Below are 25,272 nucleotides of genomic sequence, written 5' to 3'. Positions count from 1 at the left end.
ATAACATATACAGTAAATAATATATAACATATAAATAATATATAACTATTTCCAATCTAACAATAAAAACTATCTATCATTTCCATATCAAACAACATATTGGAACTATTCTGTTTTTCCCCTGCAAAACCCACCAGAAAATTGTGTGAACAGTGCTAAAAGTCTCACCTAAATGTTGCCAAATAAAGAATCACCAAACATATTGAAGACTGGCCTCCCTATAGGTTGTGTGGGGCTTGAACTCCCATCAGTCCCAGACTACATGGTCAGGGATGATGAAAATTGTTGTATACTAATAGGGACTGAGAGCCAACATGGTGTAGTGATTTGTATGTTGGATTAGGACTCCTGGAGACCAGGGTTCAAACCCCCATTCACTGGGTGAACTTGGGCAAGTCACACTCTCTCAGCCTCAAAAGAAAGCAGTGGTAAATCTTCTCTGAATATGTCTTGCCAAGGGTCAGAATTCTTATTTGGGGGGCAATGCCCTCATTTTGTCCCCCCTCACACACACACAGACATAGTTACACCCCAGATTCCACTTTTTACTGAAAGTCCTGCTTTTCAATCACTATTTTACTATACGTTAAATTGGTTGCACTGGGCAAGTTGAGGCACAGATTGTTTTAATCCCATCCTATCTCTGGAATCTTCTAACATCTCAGTATTTCAAACAGCAGGGACTATTGCTGCCCCAGTTATAGCAGGGTTAAAAAATAACAGCAAAACTCCCACTGGCTTCTACTATGATTCCATCCTATGAAATCCTGGGATTGGCCATTTAGGGAGGTGCAAGTCACATGCTCTCAGCCTTAGGGGAAGGCAATAGCAAACCTCATCCGAACAAACCTTGCCAAAAAAACCCCATGGTAGGTTTGCCTTAGGGTCACTATAAGTTGGAAATGTCTTCAAGGCACACAACAACAACAAGCCAGAGAGTGCCTCACCAGACTATCAGTCCCAGGGGTTTATAGGATGTAACCACAGTGGTTAAAGTGGAATCATGGCGTTATAATTGCATAGTATGAATGGGCTCTTTAGGTTACAATTCCACAAAATAATTTAGTACTGTCTAATTCTAATGTCTGCAAAAGTTACTTTTGGACTATGATGGACACCAGATTCTGCTGGATTCCAACCACTATTCTCTCTCTCTCTCTCTCTCTCTGTCTCTCTGTCTCTCTCTCTCTCTCACACACACACACACACACACACTGACAGATACACATACATACACATTGCCACCATGTGGAGAGCTCTAAAACTTCTACTGTACATTTACAGCGCTATATAAATAAAAAAGAATAACAATAATACTGGGACCATAGCATTGCCATGTTTTTTACATTTCCTGGCAGATGGTTACTGTTCAGTAAGTCTTTGCTGTGTACTGGCTTAGTGTAAGTTAAGGGTGCTTTTATCTCTTTTAAACAATAATCTTATTGTACCCTGAGAAGACGTCCCTATATCTTCTGTCAGTTTTTACTTCACTTTTGCCATTCCCTTCTTCAGATGCTTTAATTACTTTTTTCTTTTCTTTTTAGAGATGAACAGTTCATCTGAGACAATTTTTGTCTAGGAATTTGATAAACTGTTTTGACATGTGCCAAATTATCCTGCAATGTGGTATGTGTTTCAACATCATCCACAATTATTAATGTGTACTATGTGTATTAACTGGAAAATGAAAGTACAGTGATGTTCTAAGTGATTTTAAAAAACCACATAATCATTAAGGAGACGGGAGAGGATTTTGAAGATCTATGAAAATATTTTTAATTGTCAGAATATGAAATAGGAATTCTTTTCTCCAGGCTAAACATCCCCAGCTCCCCAAGTCATTCCTCATAGGGCACGGTTTCCAGACCCGTCACCATTTTAGTTGCCCTCCTTTGGAAGTACGCTTAAGTCTAGGGAAGCTTATGCTGCCAACTTCTTTCTTGCAGTGTGTCTCAAAGGTGCTACAAGATCTCTCTTCTATTGTTGTTGTTATTATTATTTCCAAATGCATCTGAAGAAATTGACTTAGGTATAGAAAAGCTCATGCTGTCAGTCCCTTTCTTTCAGGGAGGCTCAAAGGTGTTACAAGATCTCTCTTCTATTATTATTGTTGTTGTTGTTGTTGTTGTTGTTATTTCCAAGTGCACCTGAGGAAGTGGAGTTAGGTCTAGGAAAGATTACTCTACAAAATTATTATTATTATTATTATCATTCTTCTTCTTCTTTCCAAATGCATCTGAGGGAGCAGACTGAAGTAGGGCAGGATTGGATGGGAGAGCAATTTTGGCCAGTCAGGAGGAGGCGAGGAGAGTGTGAGGTGGGATTGCGGGGCAGTCTGGGCCTGGCCCCATGCATGGCCTGGCTGTCTGGGGATGGGCAAAGGGATGGACGGGACTACGATTCCCATCAGCCTCTTGGGACGGGGGCCTAAAGGGGCGGGACTGAACGGTAAGGTATAATAATTCCCCGTAAACGGAAGGCTTGCCCAAGGGGAAGGTTTAATTCCCTGGAAATTCCCCATCATTTTAATACCCGGAAATTACCCGGAATGGCTTTTACTACCCGGAAACTGGGGAATTCCCTGGAAACTGGCAACACTGGGAAGGAGTGTTGCCAATCACCCTCGAAGGGCATCCCCTGATTGGCTCCCCGGAATGCCTGCAAATTCCCCCGAAGCGGGCGGGACTTCTGGGTGAGGGGTTGCTGCTAGGCACTCTGGGAAGGCAAAATGGGGGGGGGGCTTCCAGGGAGAGGCGTGTCGGCCCTTGTTTGGAGGTCAGATATTTCGGGGAGGGGAGGGGAAGGGCTGGTTCCCCGGAAAGCCCCCATAAATATTTCATACCCGGAAAATAAACGGAAAGGCTTTTTATTACCCGGAAACTGGGGAATTCCCCGGAATTGGCAAGACTGCATGATTTCCATAAATGGAATAGAGCGTCTTATCGGTTGCCTCTGGCAGCCATTGGCCTTCTGACAGGTTCAAGGCTGGTCTAGAGGGCGGAACCATCATCAGAGAGCCCAAAGGACAAAGAGTCATGTCTATCTTGGAAATGATCATATCCCTTGTGGCATTGGCTTTTGTAGACTGCAGCCCATTTTATCAGCAGCAGCAGCAGCAACCATTTATCCTGGACCCTAGCACTCCCTCTGCTCCTTACAGCTAACAGTGATGTTTGCATTACAGTGAATTGGGTGGAATGACAGGAGAAGAGAGGACGCTGCTGCAATGTCTGGTTCCTATGCAAGTGGCCCAAAACTGTTCCACATCATAAACCTTTACATTGTTTTGTGAATAATTCCCTTGTTTAAAAATGTTTGTAGAATCCTTTGTTTATATCTCACCTTTTTTATATAAATACACTTAAAGCAGTGTACAAACCAATTACTAATACATTATGTAAATCTTATTGGGGTGTGTTCAAATGACTGAAAATCAATTCCTTCTGATAAAACCAGGAGCAAGATGAAGCAATTCAGCATAAAAACACAGAAACTGGAATTTAAACCACACAGGAAACTTGATGAAATGGAAAGGTCTTAGTAGCTCCCCTAAAGCATGAAAGAATGCTTCATGTTTTATTTTTAATGCATTTAATAAATGTGAACAGGCAAAACTAGATCTTTATTTTTATAATAGAAACCCTCATTCTTGTGGTGGGAGGGAACTATGGCAGTTATTAAATCCAACCAGTTTTGTTTATACACATTTGCGTATATGAACAAAAGAAAGCAGAAATAAAACAAGAAAGACAAGATGTCTGTAATGGAGTACTTCAGAACACGCTAAAACTTGAAAATCAACTATACAAGAACAATTTAACTGCTTCACTGAATTCTGTAAGTATAAATTAGGTGAGAGGTATAAAGTAGAATGGTCTTAGACAAATTCAGAATTCTCCCTTTGTTAGTGAATGTTAAAAGTTGTAGAGAAAGACAACATTTAGATACAACAATGGTCAATAAAAATATAATCATAAACCAATGCAATATAATAAAAGCAATAAGGTATCAAATATTGGGTGTATTGACATGCACAACAAGCCAGAATCCTGTAGGGATCCCAGCTAGTCATGAATAGCAGTGTGCTGGTGCAGGTCGCTCACTTGCTCCAACTTGTAGCCCAGCACTAGTCATGCCTTAATGGAGAGAATATTCCACAATCAGAGCGATGTTCTGAGAAGAGGGAGTGGAATGGACAGGGTCCCTGGGGTCTAGGTCTTTTCTAGTCTAGACCTTGGGGAAAAATCCAGATTCAAGTTATATCAAACATTTTCAGTACAAATATGAAATGCAGAAATGTTTTGGGGAGTTCACTGACTACTGTTAGAATTCAGCTGTGTTAGTCTGGAAAATCAGTAAACAAAGGGGATCTTATAGCACCTTTAGACTAACTGAAAGAAAGACTCTAGTAGCATGAGGAAGCTGGCTCAAGTCTACCAAAGCTCATGCTACCATCTTCTTTCTTTCAGTTAATCTCAAAGGTATGGCAAGATTCCTTTGCATACTGACTGTTGTTGTGCAACTTCAAGTCATTTCCCACTTATGGTGATCCTAAGGCATATCTATCATGGGGTTTTCTTAGTAAGATTTGTTCAGAGGGAGTTTGCCTATGCCTTCCTCTGAGGCTGAGAGCGTGTAACTTACCCAAGGACACCCAGGGGATTACCATGGCTGAGTAAAGCTTTGAAACCTGGTCTCCAGAGGTTTAGTCCAACAGTCAACCCATTGCCCAGGCTCTCATTGACTGACTAAAGCCAACCCCCACTCAAGAGTTGCCATTGCAAGTTTGATCCACTCAGTATTTGAGAAACACTCAAGTAATTCAGATCAAGGGAAGTAATAGTGCCACTGTATTCTGCATTGGTCAGGCCTCACCTGGAATACTGTGTTCTGGGCACCACAGTTCAAGAAGGATGCTGACAAGCTGGAGTGTGTCCAGAGGAGGACAACCAAAATAGTGAAGGGGTTGGAAACCATGGGTCTGTGAGGAACAGCTTAGGGAGCTGAGTATGTTTAGCCTGGAGAAGAGAAGGTTAAGAGGTGACATGATAGCCCTGTTTAAGTATTTGAAGGGATGTCATATTGAGGAGGGAACAAGCTTGTTTTCTGCTGCTCCAGAGACTAGGACCCAGAGCAATGGATGCAAGCTCCAGGAAAAGCGATTCCACCTCAACATTAGGAGGAACCTCCTGACAGTAAGAGCAGTTCTACAGTGGAACACACTCTTTCCTTGGAGGGAGGTGGGGTTGGCTTCGTTGGGTTTTTTTAAACAGAGGCTGGATGGCCATCTGTCAGGGGTGCTTTGATTGTGAGTTCCTGCATGGCAGAATGGGGTTGGACTGGGTGGCCTTTGTGATCTCTTCCAACTCTGTTTAAATATCTCAAGGGATGTCACACTGAAGATGGAGCAGATCTGTTTTCTGCAGCTCCAGGGAACAGGAGCAATGAATTCAAACTGCAGGAAAAGAGATCCCACCTCAACATTGGGAAGACCTTCTTGACAGTAAGAGCTACTCAACAGTAAAATACACTGCCTGAGGTGGAGCCTCCTCCTTTGGAGGTTTTTAAACAGAGGGGGGCTGTGGATTCATGCATGGCAGAATGGGGTTGGGCTGGATGACCCTTGGGGGTCTCTTCCAACCCTGTGGTTCTATGATCTAAATTCATCCCAGCTTGAGGATGGGGGGAGGGAGCCAAGCAGCCCTGCGCCCTCCCAGCCTTGGAAAGGGAAAGGAAGGGGGCTGCAGCTGGCGGAGCGATCGTTCTGCCTGGCCTGGAGCCAAAGGCAGCCTGCCTGGGTGGCCTCAGAGGAGGCGAGGCCGCCCCTCCTGCCTCCAGTCGCTCTGCTAGGCACCCAGGCTCTGCACAGGGACTTGGCACCGCTTCCCAGCATCGCCTTTGCTCCTCTCCACAAGCAGACAATTGCTCCTGGTTTTGCATTTTCATTTTCTTTCCAAAGGGGCATTTTTTGCTAAGCAGTCTCTCTGCTCTTCCATTCCCCGCAATGCTCTCCATCAACAAGCAACTGCTAAGGAAATTCTCCACCTCTGCAGTGAGTATGGCATCGGGATCCCTAGGCAAAGGAGGAGGGGGAGATCCCTAGGCAAAGCCTCCTTCCCTTCTCCTTGCAAAGGTGGCAGCACCCCAGAAGAAGGCAGGTCTGGGGGCACAAAGCATCTCCCCTCCCTACTTCTTTTCTCTTCTTCTCCTGCCTTCTTCTCGGGTGCCACCTTTGCAGGCATTAGAATCTGCAAGGGAAGGACTGGATCAGAAATGGCTGGCATGATGGAGGGGAAGGGAAGACAGTCACTGCAGCCTTAATAACCCTCTCTCTGTGTGTATTTGTTGTTGCTGTTTTGTGCCTTCAAGGCATCTGTGACCTAGAGCTACCCAAAAGTAAGCCCATTGTGGGTTTTCTGGCAAGTTGGTCCAGAGGGGCTTTGCCACTGCCATCCTCTGAGGCTGAGAGAGGTGCATCTTCCCCAAGCATCACCAAGTGGGTGCCAGGACCAAGCAGGGCTCCAACCCTGTGCCTTGGAGGATGGAAGCAGACTGAAGTCTGCCAAGGCTCATGCTGACAACTTTTGGATGTTCCGTTGCTCTCAAAGGCGCTGCAAGATCAGTGTTGCCAACAAGCTTCAGAGATATTCCCTGGCATCTTTTACCAAAGTCCCCGGAATTACCCAATATTACCCAGAACATTCAGTCAAAATCCCCAGAAAGTCCCCGTAATGTTAATATGGCAAATCTTTTGCAAATAAGCGTAAACATAATTGAATAAAAAATAATTGTAACTTATTTCAACTCTCAAAATTACCATTGAACCAACCAAAGAATCTTTCAGTCCTTCTAATACTTTTAAGATATTGGCATGAAGGTCCAGGAAGCTTTGTGCCAAATAGAAACGTGTTAGACTGCAACCACACTCCAGAAATAATCCAGTTTGACACCGTTTTAGCTGCCCTGGCTCAGTGCTAGGGAAGCCTGGAAATTGTAGTTTTGTGAGACATTTAACTTTCTCTGTCAGAAAGAGCTCTGGTGCCACAACAAACTACAATTCCCCGGATTTCATAGCACTGGGGCATGGCAGTTAAAGCAGTGTCAAACTGGTTTATTTTGGCATTGCAGATACTGCCAAAGTGGCACCAAACTGCATGATTTCTACAATGTGGATGCACTCTTAGGCTGTATCCACACTGCAGAAATAATCCAGTGTGACACTGCTTTAGCAGCCATGGCTCCATACTATGGAATCCTAGGATTTCTAGTTTCTTGGGTACCAGAGCTCCCTTACATAGAAGGTTAAATGCCTCACAAAACTGCAATTCCCAGGACACCTTAAACTGTGGCAGTAAAACTAACAAAATAATATTTGACCCCTTCAAACATTTAAAACTATTTCTTTCAGCACAAAATTTTGCGAGTGCTGCTTTGAAGTGGCTACAAGCTACATATCCCAGGATCCCATAGCATGGAGCCATGACAGTTGAAACGGTATGAAACTGGATTGTCTCTGGAGTGAAGATGCAGCCTGAGTTGGGTCCAAGAGACATTGCAGAAATAATCCAGGTCAAGACCGCTTTAGCTGCCCTGGCTCAGTGCTAGGGAACCCTGGAAATTGTAGTTTTGTGAGACATTGAGCCTTCTCTGTCAGAAAGAGCTCCAGTGCCACAACAAACTACAATTCCCAGGATTCCCTAGCACTGAGCCAGGGCAGTTAAAACGGTCTCAAACTGGATTATTTCTGCAGTGTGTTTTGGACCTTAATTATTAAAAATGCTCAAGGTCCAATCCATATTGCAGAAATAATCCAGTTTGAGATTGCTTTAACTGCCCTGGCTCAGTGCTAGAGAACCCTGGAAATTGTAGTTTTGTGAGAAAGAGCTCTGGTGCCACAATAAACTATAATTCCCATGCATCTGAGGAAGTATGCTTAAGTCTAGGCCAGGGGTAGGCAACCGTTTTGAGCCAGGGGCCGGGTTGCTGTCCCTCAGACAACTGGGGGGCCGAAGCCAAAAAATAAATAATTAAATAATTATTTTAAAATTTAAATACATAAATAAACCGGGCCAAATGTAGGACAACATTTTCAAATGGTGGACACTTTTTTTAAAAAAAAGTGGAGGACACGCAAAAAAAATTTGCTGATTTTTTAAAAAATGTTAATATAAATACATGTTTCTGAGGCGTCTATAGACAATTGCCCCCCTTGCCCCTGCGCGCGAGAGGCCAAAGGCCCCGGCGGCAATCGGCAGCAGGACCGGGCTGGGGCCGGTCCCAAGGCCTTGCTGGGCCGCATCTGGCCCACGGGCCGCAGGTTGCCTACACCTGGTCTAGGCATTCTCATGCTGCCAACTTCTTTCTTTCAAGTGAGTCTCAAAGGTGCTACAAGATCTGTCTTCTATTATTATTATTGTTATTATTATTTCCAAATACATCTGAGGAAGTGGGCGTAAGTCTAGGAAAGCTCATGCTGCCAACTCCTTTCTTGCAGTGAGTCTCTAAGTGGCTCCAAGGTCTCTCTACAACAACAACAACAACAACAACAATAATAATATCCAAATTCACCTGAGGAAGTGGACTTAAGTCTAGGGAAGCTCATGCTGCCAACTCCTTTCTTTCATGAGTCTCAAAGGTGCTACAAGATCTCTCTATATCATCATCACCATTATTGTTGTTGTTGTTGTTGTTGTTGTTGTTATTATTATTATTACTATATCCAAATGCACCTGAGGAAGTGGACTTAAGTCTAGGGAAGCTTATGCTGCCAACAGTGATACCTTTATTGGCCAACTGGAATGCCCAATATACTTATTGCAAGCTTTCGAAGCTCCATGGCTTCTTCTTCAGGCAAGGTGTTACAAGCAAAACAGGAGAAAAGCAACTGGAGATCTCAGTCAGATGCCTGCATCATGTTCTTTCTGTCCTTAGTTAAGATGGTATGGGGAGGGTATCTTTTGCAGGCTAGCCTTTCCCCTTCTGGCCATGTGGCAATTGGGAGATGTTCAAAGTCCAGGAAATTCAAAATCCATTTGCATCTCAACGGGGACTCTTCCCTTGCAATCCAGCATGACTCAAATACTCAGAACATGAATACTCAGAGGTGGTTTTGCCAGTTTATTCCTCTGAAATGTAGCATACAACACCTGCTCTTCAACTGCAGTCTCCCATCCAAGGACTAACCAGGGCTGATCTTGCTCCTTAATCTCAGCACCATGGAATCATCTTGCATCTGACAAGCATTGTCTAGGCTGGTGATGTTTTTTTTAAGGATTCCCAAGAGTCTGCTTTAGAGCCAGCATAGCATAGTGTTTTGAGCATTGGCCTCTGGAGACCAGATTTTGATTCCCAGCTCGGCCATAAAACCCACTGGGTGACCTTGGGAAAGTCTCATGTTCTCAGCCTCAGAGGAAGGCAATGGCCAACCTCCTCTGAACAAATCTTGCCAAGAAAACTCAATAATAAGCTCTGGGTCACCATAAGTTGGAAATGACTTGAAGGCACACAGTAAATACACAGAAGCCTGCCTCAGTGTGGGATAGTTATGGTTTGCATACTTTCCATGTAGTGCTGTGTGCATGGAGACAGGCAGATGCAAAAAAAAAAAAAATCCTGCCTAGACCAGACTTTCATTGTGCAATCACCCACAACTCCATTACCAGAGTTTTGTAGGATGTGTCTATTCCAGACAACATCATCTTCCACTTGTACCTTTCTATGTTTCCTGCCACCCATGGTAGATGGGGAGTTTTATTTCAGTGAAGCAGTGAATTTGTGCTGGATTCTAGCCTGACCCTTTTTTTTAATTTTTAATTTTTTATAAACTTTATTATTAAAAAAGTACAATATACACACACACACACACACACACACACACACACTATTACATTTATTCCTTAACTATAAATTCCCATCGAAACAGGATTAGATCAAAATAAGAATAGACTGACCTTTAAAGGTGCAGGCTGAACCTATTTGGGGGAAAGGGTTTCAGCACCTTGGGAAGTTCCTTAAAATCTCAGAATAAAACCCAAATTTGCCACTTCATTGACATGGAAGCCACAAGTGGCCAGTTGTTGTTCTTGTTGTTGTGCGTGTCTTCAATTCATTTCAGACATGTTGACCCTATCACAGGGTTTTATTGGCAAGATTTGTTCAGAGGAGGTTTGCCATTGCCATCCCTTGTGGCTAAGAGCAAGAGACTTGCCCAAAGTCACCCAGTGGGTTTCATGGCTGAGCAAAGATTCAAACTCTAGTCTCCAGAGTCATAGTCCAACACTCAAACCACTATGCCATGCTGGCTATCTACCTACCACTTATTCCAAATCTCTCCTTCCTTTCTCCTTCCTTCCTTCCTTCCTTCCTTCCTTCCTTCCTTCCTTCCTTTTTTTTTAAATCTACCATTCAGAACACATGGAATAGTTGTACAATGTCTTCTGAGACTGTACAGAGTGTCTTCTGAATGGTGATGATATAGGAATCATGCCTCTTGAAGTACTTTCTTGATTTTAATGGCCATTGTTAATCTTAAGAGGGAAAGTTATTAACCCCATTTTTAATCAATAGTTAGTTAAACTTTAACCCTTTTCTAATAACTTTCCCATCTCTTCACAGAAGTTGTTTTGACATAAGGGAAGTTGCATTTTATGCACTTTCTTTCTTTCTTTCTTAACTGGGATACTTTTCCTGATGCACATGCACTTAAATTTTTATTATCCTATTTTTCACCTGGAGAGAGCCAGCATGGCCTAGTAGTTTGAGCATTAGACTGCAGCTCTGGAGACAAGGCTTCAGATCCCTGTTTGGGCATAGAAACTCACTGGGTGACCTTGGGCAAGTCACACTCTCTCAACTTTAAAAGAAGACAAAGGCACAAACCCTCTCTAAACAAATCTTTCAAGAAAACCCTGTGATAGGTTGGCCTTAAGGTCGACGTAAGTCAGAAACAATTTGAAAATACACAGTAACAACAAATTATTCACCTAAGAAGACCAGTATCCAGTTTTTACACAGTTGTTCTGTGTCATCTTCAGAACAATCCTGTGTAATGTGCTAGACTGGAAGAGAAAATGATAGGGCAGCTTCACAACTGATAGAATCATAGAATCATAGAGTTGGAAGAAACCACAAGGGCCATCCAGTCCAGCCCCCTGCCATGCAGGAACCAAAGCATCCCCGACAGATGGCTGTCCAGACCTCCAAATGTATGACTTGAATCCAAATCTCAAAGGATCTAGATCATAGAATCAAAGAGTTGGAAGAGACTGAAAGGGCCATCCAATCCAACCCCCTGCCATGCAGGAATTCACAATAAAGCATCCCCGACAGGCAGCCATCCAGCCACTGTTTAAAAACCTCCAGAGAAGGAGATTCCACCACTCTCCGAGGGAGTGTTTTCCACTGTTGAACAGCTCTTACTGCCAGGAAGTTCCTCCTAATGTTAAGGTGGAATCATTTTTCCTGTAGCTTGCATCCATTGTTCCATGTCATATTCTATGGAACAGCAGAAAACAAGCTTGCTCCATCCTCAATAATATCCCTTCAAATATTTTAAAAGGGCTGTCATATCACCTCTTAACCTTCTCTTCTCCAAGCTAAACATACCTTGCTCCCTAAGTCTCTCCTTATAGGGCATGGTTTTCAGACTCTACCATTTTGGTTACCCTCCTCTGGACACCTGTGGCGTAACATTGATATGTACAAATGTTACACCATACTTCCTTTGTTACTGATAGAATGTGAGTGAAAGAGCATTGTAGCTATGGATTGATTATTATGACTTAGCTATAAACAAGACAGGCCCACAATGTCTATTTCCTCTGTTTCTTAAAATCATTGAATTATAGAGTTGGAAAAGGCCTCATGGGCCTTCAACCCCTGGCTCAATGCGGGATCTCCACTTAAAGCATCCCTATCAGATAGCTGTCCAGCCTCATTTTGATAAAGAGATACCACCACCACTGTAGGTAATTGATTCCATCGCTAAATCCTTTTTATTGTCAATCTTCTGTTGTTCAATTGAAATCTACTCTCCTGTAACGTAAAACCATTATGCCTGATCCTATCCTCAGAAGCAACATAGAACAGGCTTGCCCCCCTCTTCTCTGTGAAAGCCCTTGAGGTATTTAAAAAGTTCAAGCATGTCACTCCTCATTCTTCTTTTCACCAAGCTGGACATACCCAGCTTCTTCAATCTTTCCTCATATGTATTGTTTTCCATACCTCTTATCATCCTTGTTGCCCTTCTCTGAATCTGCTCCAATTTGTCTATTTTGTTCATAAAACGAGGCATCCAGAATTGAATGCAGTACTCCAGATGAGGCCTGATCAGTGCAAAATATAATGGGACTATTACTTCCTGTTTTTAGAGTTTTAAAACATCTTTAGCATCTGAGTACTCCCACTGCTCTAGACAGGAGAACAAATCAAGTGACAAAAGCCCTCATTGTGCCACTAGATTGTCATGAGAGGCAGAGAACTGGCTACTGATCCTGAAAAGTCTATATACAAACAAGGCTGATATGCATACCTGCCCTACTTTGCGGTTATTGTGGTCAGGTTCCCTCTTTAGTGCAGAGGTGCAGTGCTGGATTACAAATCCCCTATGATGACTGTGGGATCTTGGGAGATATAGTTGATACTGCATGTGCAATTTAGAGCTGTTTTTGTAGCCTTCATCCAGACTGCTCTCTTTTCTGGGCAGTCCATGTAGCCCCCAGAGGATCCTGAAGCAAAAAAGAGCCCCCGGGACCTCCTGCAGTTGTCTGTTCCTGCTTAAATGCCTAATATTTATTTATATATTTATATATTTTCCCCTTCAATTTGAATCTGAGCAGAAATGCATTCCAAATCCTGACAGCAAAATCCACAGGTTTCTGTCAGCTAGCTGTTGTATGTCAATGTTGTATGCTGTGTTTGACAACAATGCCTGGTGTGTTGTCAGTAGCCTGGATGAAAACAAAAATCTATACCAAGGGATTGATATCATAAAAAGTCTTAATCTGAGCTCCTTGGATTGCATACGCAGTGCTAAATATGAGAAGGAATGACTGACGACAGCACATTGCACACAGCTGGGGAAGGGCCTGGTTGGGGTTTAGAGTGTTGCTGCAGGTTTCACAGCTCACAAAGAAAACACTCCATAGAAACTGAAAACCATCAAGGCAGAGCCTGGGGAAATTATTTTACTTTATGTTTGCAAAGCTTGGAAAAGTTACTTTTTGGACTACAGCTCCTAGGGCTCATTCCTACTTACATTAAAACTGGTTTGTGATTCGCCTTTGCTCTGTGTCATTGAATTGGTTCCAAAAGGTCCATAGTTCCCACCATGAAAGCAGATCTTTTCATTACATAATCACTTCTTTTTTTTTTTTTTTTTTGGCATGATTGTCATTCCCACTAGTTTGTGCCGCTTCAGAATGCATATAAATCATCTGCGTGTCATCGGTGATGCAAGGAGGGAGGTAGAAAGGGAGAAAGGAGGGCTGGGAGAACCAGGCACACCCCCACCTCCCAAATGGATGGATGTCCAGGAAAAAATATATATGGAGGACATCCCCAAATCAATGCATGCCTCTTGGTCATGTTCAAAATGGAGGACCTTCCAAGGAATATATATGGAGGACATTCCCAAATCAACGCCCAAAACACTGTTAGGAATGTCAGTGCACGCCTCTTGGTCATGCTCAAAATGGAGGACCTTCCAGAGGGATATATATATATATATATATATATAGAGAGAGAGAGAGAGAGAGAGAGAGGACGTCCCCAGATCAAAGACCAAAACACTGCTAGGAATGTCAATACAGAGCTTCTCTAAGTGATGCTCAAAATGGAGGACATTCAGGGAGGACATAACACATGGACGGGGGGGGCAGGTGGTGCTCTGCCAGCCTCACAGGACTTGGAGGGCATGAGGGTTTGAGGTGATGCTGTCTCAGCTTCAAAGGACTTGGAGGACATGGGGGGGCTTGAGGTGGTGCCCCCATAGAGGACTCTCCCATAGGATGCATGGATCCATGGGTGTCAAGGAGGATTCTCCCATCACCATCCTCTGTGGCTGATAGAGTGTGACTAGCCCAAGGTCATCCACTAGTTTATATGGTTGATTTGGGATTCAAACCCTAGTCTCCAGAGTCCTAGTCCAACATTCAAACTGCTGCACCACACTGCCTGGGAAGGATCACCCTCTCTTTTTCAAACCAGTACCCTGGGCTCTACTCAAAAGTAAAGGCTGGGAAGCCAAGGAGGAGGAGGAGGAGGAGGAGGAGGAGGGAAGAATCGCTCCCTCTTTTTCACCTTGGGAGCCTAGACGCTACTCAAATATAAAGGCTGGGAAGCCAAGGAGGGGAGAGAATTATCCCCCCCAGCAGCCCCCCAGCAGCCCCCCAGCAGCCCTGAGTGAGTCAAGCACACCATTTCTCCTTTGAGCAGCCTGGCTTGGAAACTATATATTTTTAAAAAATGAAAAATAACAGAATATGTGATCCATTGTTTTTGCAACTACTTACCTCGTTGAGTTGCAGTTGGCCCAATTGCCTGGCATGTTGCCCAAGTAATTTCAAGTAGTTGCAATTTTTTAAATAAAAAGAAAATAAATGATCATGAGCCCATAGGTCATACCACAAGCACAAAGGCAACGCTGAGAGGGGGCGGGGAAATGGCTGATTTTCCAAAAACGGAGGAGGAATGGTAAACACTCCTCTGCCAACCCCCTCTGCCATAGTCCCTCCACTCCAGAATGATGTGATTCAGATCCCTCCTTCCCACTTGTTGTATACGCTTTGGAATTTATTCTTTTCAAAAGAACTGGCAAAGAACTAGTGTCAGGAAAAAGCGCATTTTTTGTGTTTGCCTCACTTCATCATGATTGAAGCCGATCTCAGTAGGATAGAAATCGGTTTCAAGTGGGAATGAGGCAATAAGCTGATCAGCAATTTGCTTTAAATCATAGTGGGAATGAGCTCCTAGAATCCCCATTGACTATGCTTGCTTTGAGGTGTTGGGACATGTAGTAAAAAAAGTGAATTGTTCAAGATTTATTCCAGTGGTTACACACTGCAGCCAGAGCTGCAAGCTGGAAATCTCTCCTGGGACCACCATCGTAGGTAAGATCTAGGAGGTGTCCATCAAATTCATTGGTAACAGCGCTGCTTAAAAGGAAAGAGAAATTGATTATCAGATTGTTTCTTTTCATCTCTGCTAGTGAATGCCTCATGTGCTATTGAACAAATTAAATCTCATATAAAAACACAACCTAGTTGTCCTTATCATGTTTGGCCCTTGGCTTTTTACACTTACACTCTCACACACATATACTCCTATGTCACAAAAGGATTTTTATCCATTTACATTTTGTATTTAATGACCTTTCTTGGTGAATTCAGTAAGTATATTTCTAGGCTTTTAATGTAATGTCCCAGTGTTAAGATTTTAAATAATGTATTGCCAAAAAATGTTAAACAAATCTGAAATCTGATTTGACAAAGGGTGATAGACAATTATTGCACGTACATGTTCCTTGTGCTATATGGGTATTATTTCAGAAGTGGGAGGGAAATCTTATACCACAAAGAGTGATTAAGAATTTCTCTTTCATGACGTAAAATCAGATTGGTTGGGAGCTTACCATAATATGTGATGCACACTGCATTTTTTTAAAGAAAAAGCTTAGGTGCGTTCAGTGAATGTAGCTGAGCACACATTCTGTCTATATGTCTAGCCTTGCATTTTTTCTGAACTGTTGTTTTGGTTCTGGTGACAGGTTTACTACCAAAATAAACTAAAGCTAGCTTTAATAGGCCAGAGTCTTTTTGGACAAGAAGTCTACCGGCATTTACAAAAAGAAGGTCACAAAGTTGTGGGAGTCTTCACAATCCCGGACAAAAATGGAAAGGCTGATCCTTTGGGTAAGTACCTATGTTCTACATAGGCATGAGAGTTATATACCTTAACCCAGTTGTTGGTGAGCTGCAGTTGCCAGCAGAATTTGCTAGCACAGCCAATGGTGAAGAATGCTGGAAACTGCAGTCCAACAACATCTGGAAGGTTTCATAATTCCAACTCCGCCTCTACAGTAGCTACAACATTTATAATGAAACAGGGGTGGAAGTCCTCTCGGTCTCTAACTCTGATCACTTTTGCCAGTGATTAGGGATGATGGAGTTTGCAGTCCAGTATTACAGATTTGCCCTGTGTATGTGGTACCTCCCATGTACTAAGATGAAATGATATGTTACACTTCATTGTTATTTTTTTGTTGTGGGGGGAGACACAATACACATATATTAAAAATTATACATACATTATTAAGCTTTATACTGAATAGGTAGTAGTAAAATTTATTCGGTCATTGACCAGTAGTCACAATATATAGTTACAGAAAATCACAGTGGAAATTTGCGGGTGTCTGTACACAGTTATAAATGGTCACATCATACGCACTTATCCGACCATTTAAAATCATAATATAAAACTCATGCCACTTCAAAAATAAAACAGGCAAATCTGGTGCTAATCACCATCTCTCCTGGAATTCTCCTAAAATCATACAAACTGCACATGATTATCTTCATGGATTTCCAATGGTCTTACATTGATCTTTATGTCTATAACATACACAGATTTTAAGACATAAACAAAATAAAACAAAATAAAATAACAACCTTTTGGTATACGGCGAGTATAGCCATAATCTGAAATATTATATTCTCACTCTTTGTTAATAGTCGTTAAACTCAGGCAAGTCCAGGCCGAATTTCAAAGCCTCCCTGGTTCTTTACCTGAGTGTCTTAATCTAACGGATTTGCAGACTTGCCTATATTAGGTCCCATTTACCATTTGGGATCGGAGTTTACATATAATATAACAGAACTTTGCTACCCTGAATATCACTTCGGGTATCTGGCTATTTAATAAATTGCTGATGTAAAAAGCATCCGGGTGACCGGGGTATTTTCCCAAAAGGGGGGCAATCAACTGGAGACGAGTATCTTTGTAAAACTGACAATATAAAAAAACCATGTTCAATGGTTTCAATCGCGCCCGTATCGCACGGGCAAAGACGGGTTTTATAAGGCACTTTTCTAAACCTGCCTTCCCATACTGCTGTAGGTAAAGCATTGAATCGGGCCAGAGAGAAAGCTCTCCTAAATTTAGGGAGAGTAATTTGGAACAAATACACAGCAGGAGAAGTAACCCGAATTTGTTTGTTGGCTACAATATATTTAGGGAAGGCAGCAGTCTCTAACTGGCCTTCAATGTCCAGCAATCTTTGTTTGATAGTCAATTTTGCAATATCTAAATTTAGGTTCAAAATAGTATCCCTGGAAAACCCCAATGTGTTCAGTTTCTTGTTTATTTCTGTTTCCCAGGAAGCTTTATAGGGATCAGCCAGGACAAATTTGATCAGCCCTCCTGGATTTTTATTCAATTTGAGCCAGTATGTGAGAGTATTAATCCACATACTTGTTTCCAGTTTACTGACTCCCGCTTCCCTTCTAATAACTGCATTTGGTGTACTGCGAGCTACTTGAAATATTTTCCTTAGAAACTTCGATTGAGTTTGTTCTAATAAGGTAGGGTCTTTATAGGGTCCTATTTGCACTCCGAAGAGTAATCGTGGTTTTACTTTAGCCAAAAAAAGTTTAATTGCAGCAGGGATAAACTGTGCTCCCTTAGAAAAGAAGTACCTTTGGATGGCATTTATCGATCTCTGGGCATTTCAGGTTACATAATCCAGGTGGGCTTTTCTGCTCCCTGTGGATTGGAACACAATGCCTAGGTATTTAAAGGACTTGACCTGTTCAATAGATTGCTCTCCTAGCCTCCAATTTCTCATTTTTGGATGTTTAGCAAAAGAAAGGATTTTGGTTTTGGTGTAGTTTATAGTTAGGTTTTCTTCCATGCAATAGGTAGCTAAGGACTTTAAAGCTCTTTTAAGGCCAATTGGGGTCAGGGATAAAATCGCTGCGTCGTTGGCATATAAAAGTACATTTGTGTGTCTGTTTGCAATCTTGGGGGGGTGGTAAGAGGGGTTGCTCAAAAATGGTATTAAAGAGTTTATATAATAATTGAACAATATTGGTGCCAGGACACACCCCTGCCTGACTCCATTCTTGACTTGTACTTCCTTAGATACGTGTCCTTGATAACTACATCTAACCCTCAAACGATTATTTTCGTGTAGCTTAACAAGCAGCAAAAGAAGGCGTTTATCAATCGTGCTGTTCATTAGTTTATCCCACAATTTGGCTCTGGAAACGGTGTCAAAAGCCAGTTTGAAATCTATAAATGCTACATATAATGGTTGTCCTTTACTGGAATATTTCTCAATTAGGTGTTGCAAAACCAAGGCATGATCTAGTATCGACCTTCCAACCCTGAACCCTGCCTGCTCATCCTTCAGGATCCCCTCTGTTTCCAACCAGACCATTAATTTGTCTTGCAGGTGTTTTGCGTACAGTTTGCTAATCTGGCTGAGAAGACTAATGGGTCTAAAATTTGCAGGGTCGTTTCTTTTCCCTTTTTTGTAAATTGGGACTATGGTTGCAAGACCCCAGTCAGATGGTATCCTCCCTGATCTGTCAATAACCGTAAAAAGTGTGGACAGGACCGGGACCCACCAATTCAAGTTACTTTTTAGTATTTTGCAAGTGATAAGGTCTACACCAGGGGCCCTTGCTGGTTTGAGTTGATTTATCAAGCTCTTAATTTCTGAATGTGAGACTGGCGGCCAGACGGGGAGAATAGTAGCTTCCAACATTTGTCCTATGTGTGATTCCTCAGTGTTTCCGTAAAGCTTAGTAAAGTGGTTTTCCCATATGCTAGCTGGTATCTGAAACATAGAATTTTGCACGTTTTTGGGGAAAGATGACGCGACCTCTTTCCAGAAAAGAGTGGAATTCTTAGTACTGGCAGCTGTTATTAGTCTGTCCCAGGAGGCTTGTACAGCATTTCTTTTTTTCTCTCTAAGCAATTTTTTGTAATACGTTTTTTGCTTCAAAAGGTCTGGCAAAGAGCATTGTATTGGGTTCAGTTTATATTGTTTAAATTGTTCATTCAGTGATGCCCATGCCTCTCTGCAATCGGCATCAAACCAGCTTCTCTGATCTTTTGTTTTATATCTATTGTTGCTATTTTTAGGGACAGATAGAAATGTTCGAATTAAGTCTGTTAATTTGTTAAAGCTTAGCAGTATATTGGTGTCCGCTTTGCCTTCTACAATATCATTGTGGAGGCTTCCCACTGCATCACTACTGAGGAATTTTGTAAGGGCCTCGGCTATATGTGGGGACCATTTGACCCATGTGGTATAGATTTCATCAGGCTGGGCCAGATTCTGACATACAGGCAGAAACAAGCAGTCAAAAGGCTTTAAACTTAACTGTACAGGAAAGTGATCGCTTTCAGGGCGAACAACAACAGAGAATTTATGTATGAATGGGACTAGTTCTTGCGAAGTCCCTATATAATCCAATACTGAAGGTCTATTGCCCATCCAATGGGTGTATTCTGCTGGATAGTCATCATTTGTGGAACCGTTCAGGATAACTAGATTTAACTCCTCAAAGGTTTTTGCCAGATATAGACCTCTGAGGTCGCAGATTGTGTCCTTAGACTGGCGACGTAACAATGGGTAAATAGTTGAGAATGGTAGTGGTTGGCAGTTAAATTTGGAAAATAAAGTAGCATCATTTGCACCAGTTCTTGCATTAAAATCTCCCGCCAGTATAAGATGGGTTACCGGTATAGTGATAGTGATGTTTTTAACAAAACTTCTCAATTTGTCCCAGACCTCTTTTATCTTGCCTTGCCCTTGCAAGGGCGGTATGTAAACATTAATCAGGCATGTAAGATGATTCTTAAATTGTAATACTATTGCTAAAGCATATTGGTCTAAGGTGGCTATTTTATATATCTGTGTTTGTAATGAAGTGGATATTAGGACACCTAATCCTCCACAAAGTCTACCATGACCTTTACCTGGCACTGCATCCAAAACGATTGATTTGAAACCCTCAACATACAGTTCTTCCGCTAACCAGGTTTCTTGGAGCAGAATAATGTCATGTTTGTTAATAAAAGCCATAAAAGAGGGATCCTTATTTCTAGATTTCCATCCAGCAATATTCCATGAGATTAGAGTTAATGGAGTGGGGGCCGATGATGTTATCTGTCAATCATTTGTATTAGCAGATGGATCAATGTCTTTTGACCCACTCGTTGTGCTGGATCTTCTCCTTTTCTTATTTGTAGGTGTTACTAAACATCTAGAAGATGGCAATGGTGTTATTGGTTTATCAAGTAGATTCGTCTTGCAATTAGGAGATAGGTGTATTAATGGTAAGGTATTATTGGCTGCACAGAGTAAAGGGTGTCTAGGGGTCCCACTCATTAGCAATATCAAGGGTTCCTCAGAGTAATCTGCAAGTCTTTTTAGATCCTTTTTGGGTGAGGTCAATGTATCAGATACTGGGCAGGTAGAAGGTAAAAGTTCATTGATAGTCTTAGTTGCAGCTGCTACTGAGCTTAGTGTTAACATTTTCTAACTTATACAAAATACGTTGTTGTTCTTCGGGAGAAATTGAATTGAAAAGTTGAACAATTTCCTCCTCGTCATCTAATATATTAGCGGAGATTTGTTTATTTGTTTTATTTCCCTCTTTGCTGGTGACTCCCTTGCTATCAATCTTCATTCTTGGAGCAGTTTTCAGTAGTGGTAGGACATTGGTGTTGCGTAATACCTTCGTTGGAGTGATTGCAAATCTTTTTAGCACTCTTTTGTTGTCAAAAATCAAAGTTGGAATAAATGAATTCCTGAAAGTCAATATAATTCTCATGGTACTATTCCATGTTGGTAACCAAAAAATTTCAAGAAGCTCACTGGCATACACCCTTCATTGTAACAGAGCGGACATTGATTGAAGTGCCATTCTTTTGTTGCGCCATCTGCCACTGTTATACGAGTTATTTACTATTTGCAAGCCGATCTTATTTTCCTGTATGATTTATTTGTCTTTGGTATTTGCCTTTTGTGATGAGTTAGATTTCGCTGGTTTGTATGGTTGGAGTTCAGGTTTAGAGCAATCGATTTCTTCCTCTGCTTTCTCATGTTTGGAAGTTGATTTAGGTTTGGGCTTAGGTTTAGATTTCTCCAGTAGATCTTTTATCCCATCTATTTTCTGGTTAATACTTGTCAGTTGCTCAAAAATTGCAATTACTGTTTTGGCCGTTAGAAGACAGTTCTTAGCTACCAATTCTAGGTCTGTCTTCGCATCTTTTGTGGCATCAGGGACTGAACTTACTCTATGAGTAGTGTTCTCATTTAGCAATAAATTTTCCTCTTCAGATGTGGATGGAACAGGGGAACTTAAGAATGAATTTGAAATATAATCAATAGAGGTGCTATCTACATCCTTAAGTAGTAGCAGATCTTCCATTCTCAGTTGTCTGAGAGTGGAAGCTGCTTTTGAAATTTCTGAATTTCCTAATTTCCCCTCTGGGTTTTTCTTAATGTTCCTGCCTCTCTTGGATTTTACATGTTCAGTTCCTATGGTTGCTCTCCTCTTTCTTTTAAGATTACTTTTCATTGTCATCCTTTCCCTGTCACAATCTTGTTTAAATTTATATACTTATCGCCACCGCCAAGTGTGCCGCCGCCGAGAGGCTGGGGAGCGCTGGGCTTTTGAGCCCTGGTGGTGCTGCTCCTCCCTCGCCCTTGGCCGCCGCCGAACGCTGCCGCCGCCGCCGAGAGGCTGGGGAACGCTGGGGCTTTTGAGCCCTGGTGGTGCTGCTCCTCCCTCGCCCTTGGCCGCCGAACACCGCCGCCGCCGCCGAGAGGCTGGGGAATGCTGGGGCTTTTGAGCCCTGGTGGTGCTGCTCCTCCCTCGCCCTTGGCCGCCGCCGAACGCCGCCGCCACCCTACTGAATAGGTATAAATGTTTTATGTGCTTGTATGCTTTGTATTAATTTGCAAATAAAATCTATAAGAAATAATGTAGTAAACTAGATAGGGTAACATACATACACACACAAAACAGAAGTCTTTATGCACACGCAGAGCAATCTAAAAATCAACCCTCAGGATTTCAGAAAAGTTATTCCCTCAAAATCTGTGATTCACAACTGAGAGTAACTTGGAAGCAGAAAGTGAACTTATGGATACGTAAGTTCAGACCCTCTCACACACTCCATAAGTCCCCCTTTCACTGATTAATTGTTGTGATTAAAACAACATTGATACACTCAGTAACTAAAGTAAGTTAAAGTAACATCACAAGAGGTCTTGATTTGTTCTTAATTTTTTAATATAAATGTTGCATTTCAGTTTTATCAATCTGCCATATTTTCAAGCATCTGATTTTCCTTATTTCCTAGCATCCGCTGCAGAAAAGGATGGAACACCTGTGTTTAAGTTTCCAAGGTGGAGAGTTAAGGGCCAGCCTGTTCCAGAAGTCATTGATGCCTATAAATCAGTTGGGGCTGAGCTGAATGTCCTTCCATTCTGTTCACAGTTCATTCCCATGAATGTTATTGACAACCCAAAGCATGGCTCTATTATTTACCATCCATCCATTCTTCCCCGCCACAGAGGAGCATCTGCCATTAATTGGTATGTAAGATTAATAAAACTTTAGTTTCACATCCGTTTACCATGTCAGGTTGAAAATGTGGGAGGGATTCTTGTATTCCTTGTGAAGTTGAAGGCTTTCATGGCTGGCATCCATAGATTTTTTTTTTGTTGTTTGTTTGTTTTTTGTTTGTTTTCTAGAGGTATTAATCTTTTATTATTCCCTGTATACATGGCAAAAGTGCATTAATACTTGGAGTAAGTTTTCACTTTTAGAGGCATTCCATAGTGGGAAAAGTCAACATTACAATGCGTTTCAAACAACAGAGCTTTCAGTTTAGTAATACCAGTGGTATTTATCAAAATTTAACAACCTACGATTAGGCATGTGATTCAGTAATGCAGTCTCTGTGTGGCAACAGCTCCTGTATTTACTCAAAAGAACCTAAGGCTATGTAAACCACTTTAAAAGGCAAAATTAAAAATTCACCTCCTACTGGCAAATTTCAAGACAACGGCAAATAAAAAATATTTGTCTTATTACTAGATTGTATTATGAATAATTCTCCCACTCACTTTTCAAGCACCTTGCCATTAAAAGATTAGAAAATATGAAAGACATTTAGGGATCCAGAATACAGAGATCAGATACTGTTTTTATTTCAAACCCCACTCCAAACACAAGATAAAATCCAACTTTGTTGTATAACTGAAAGTGTAAACAAAGAAAGAGCAGTACTTTTAGCCCTGGTACAATTACACAATAGGTGTACAGTTATGTAACCTGCCATTAAACTAACACCAAAGATAATCAAATCATAAAACAGAATTTCAGATAAGCACGTAATTATCTTAGACTTTGTATTGCAGTATGTATGACTTCAGTAACCTACAAAAATATCAGTTCCCTGTACTGAACGCCCTGCAATATAAATATGAAAGGCTACACAGGCCAAGGAGTTTCAAAGGCAGTTTTTAAAAAAGGCATCCATAGTTTTTTGTGGGTTTTTCAGGCTATGTGGCCATGTTCCGGATGTTTCACCTGCATCTGTGGCTGGCATCTTCAGCCACATAGCCCGAAAAACCCCACAAAAAACTTGTATTCCTTGTTTTTCCATGCAAGGGCAAATAGCCTCCATAGTCTTCTTTCCACTTTGGGAGAAAACAAATGTTTCCACTTCTCAAGAGGTATGTACACTTAAAATCTTTTGAGGAATTCAGCTTTATAGAAGTAAAAAAAGTTTTTCTGTACAAAATCAGTGTTTTCCCCCGTGAAACACATTGTTTCTTGTACAGAAAACAGGTTGTTTGCATCAAAATGTGGATACTGCTCAGATGTGGATTTATTTCTGTGCAGAATAGAGATTTCTCAAAGCATGCAGTGCAGTGTAATGGATTAGTTCTGTCTGATGGGAAAACCTCAGAGGGATGTATAGGTAGAGCCTGGGATAGTTACTATTAGGTATGACAGCTTTTCGAAGTCTCTAACCAGCAGGAATTCTGGCTGGGGGATTCTGGAAGTTGCATCCAAGAGAGCAACTTTCACAGGCTCTGTCCTTGTGAGCAGCAAGGCAGTATTTTATCAGCACTCAGAAAGCATCCTTGCTTGGCGAGGTCTGTTTGGCAATAGTGTCATCGAATTTGATCCAGGTTAAGAAAAAACAAGCAGTGCCCATTAGGCAGTCAAGGGTCTAAAAATCCAGCAATGTCATCAGTTAGTCCAAGGGAACAGAAACATGAACGCCAGGAGAAAGTAGACAAATTGTTTCCAGCACCCAGCATCAGCCAAAGCTCTGAAAAAGGTGGTGGCCTGCTGGTTCTAATCAGGTTTGTTTTTCCACCGCTTGGCAAAGAGCCTCATTGAGCTGCTCTGCTCTTCATTCAATACAACTCATCCATGGATTTGGTGAGCTTGTTGTTTCCCCAGGTGTATCCTCAGCAGGGACGTAGCCAAGGGGGGGGGTTCTTGGGGTCCAGACCCCCCCTTCCATTAGAAAAATGAATGGTGTGTGCTGCTGTGCCGCTGCACCCAAGCCCCATTATAATGGTGGCACTTAGTCTGGACCCCCCCTTCCTAAAATCCTAGCTACGTCCCTGTCCTCAGCATCCTCTGCCAAGTCAGCTGCAGGTGGGTCTTGGTCCTGCTTCTGCTCAAGCTGAGGCTGCTCTTCCGTTGAGAATGCTGAGAGCTTTAGGTCTGAAGGGAGGGTATGGATACTATCAATAAATGAGTTTCTTCAGTCTCAGCTTCCAAGTGTGAATCCTGGCCTTTAACGGGGTTCATGACAGTAAGCCTATGAGGTGCAGGAAAGGTTATTCCTTCACTGTTCTCCCAGTGTCTATATGCTGCCTGCTCCAACAAATGCCCCAATACCACTGGCAATACAGCTTTTACTGAGTAGAGTGGCACATAGGTACCTGTAATGTCTACTAACTGCCTGCCAATGGGGTGGCTGGGTCTGTCAGAGCCATTTTCCAATTGTGCTGTCTGTAATGCATTTGGAGAAGGCAACCAGGTAAGACAGTACCACTGCAATATTATCTCAGTCAATGGAGAGATGACCTGTCGTGAGTCTCAAGACCAGTGGCCTCCTCTAGCTACCAAACAGCAGGGCTAGTTTAGAAGGAATCATGTCTCCATGAATTTGGTGGATCTTGGCCTGCTTCCGGAGAAGTTTTTAATTGTGCAATTGCCTTGCTTC

General features: G+C 42.1%; 1 protein-coding gene across 2 annotated transcripts in view; it reads left to right on the top strand.

Moving 5' to 3' along the window:
- The first annotated feature begins 5,840 nt into the window (after window positions 1-5,840).
- The window catches only part of ALDH1L2 (aldehyde dehydrogenase 1 family member L2), a 48,823-nt gene continuing 29,391 nt past the window's right edge, over window positions 5,841-25,272 (top strand). Inside the window, exons 1-3 of one of the 2 annotated variants that reach the window (XM_089528020.1) lie at window positions 5,841-6,052; window positions 15,764-15,908; window positions 22,378-22,612. In XM_089528020.1, coding sequence (XP_089384146.1) covers window positions 6,005-6,052; window positions 15,764-15,908; window positions 22,378-22,612 — 428 coding nt within the window. In that variant the 5' untranslated portion in view covers window positions 5,841-6,004. The remainder of the gene's footprint in view (window positions 6,053-15,763; window positions 15,909-22,377; window positions 22,613-25,272) is intronic. The other variant, XM_089528019.1, reaches the window with a different exon arrangement.

Source organism: Sceloporus occidentalis, unplaced genomic scaffold (assembly GCF_023333645.1).
Source record: "Sceloporus occidentalis isolate IW3139 unplaced genomic scaffold, rSceOcc1.0.p SCAF_5, whole genome shotgun sequence".
Taxonomy (NCBI): domain Eukaryota; kingdom Metazoa; phylum Chordata; class Lepidosauria; order Squamata; family Phrynosomatidae; genus Sceloporus; species Sceloporus occidentalis.
This window is presented reverse-complemented; position numbering and strand designations above follow the sequence as displayed.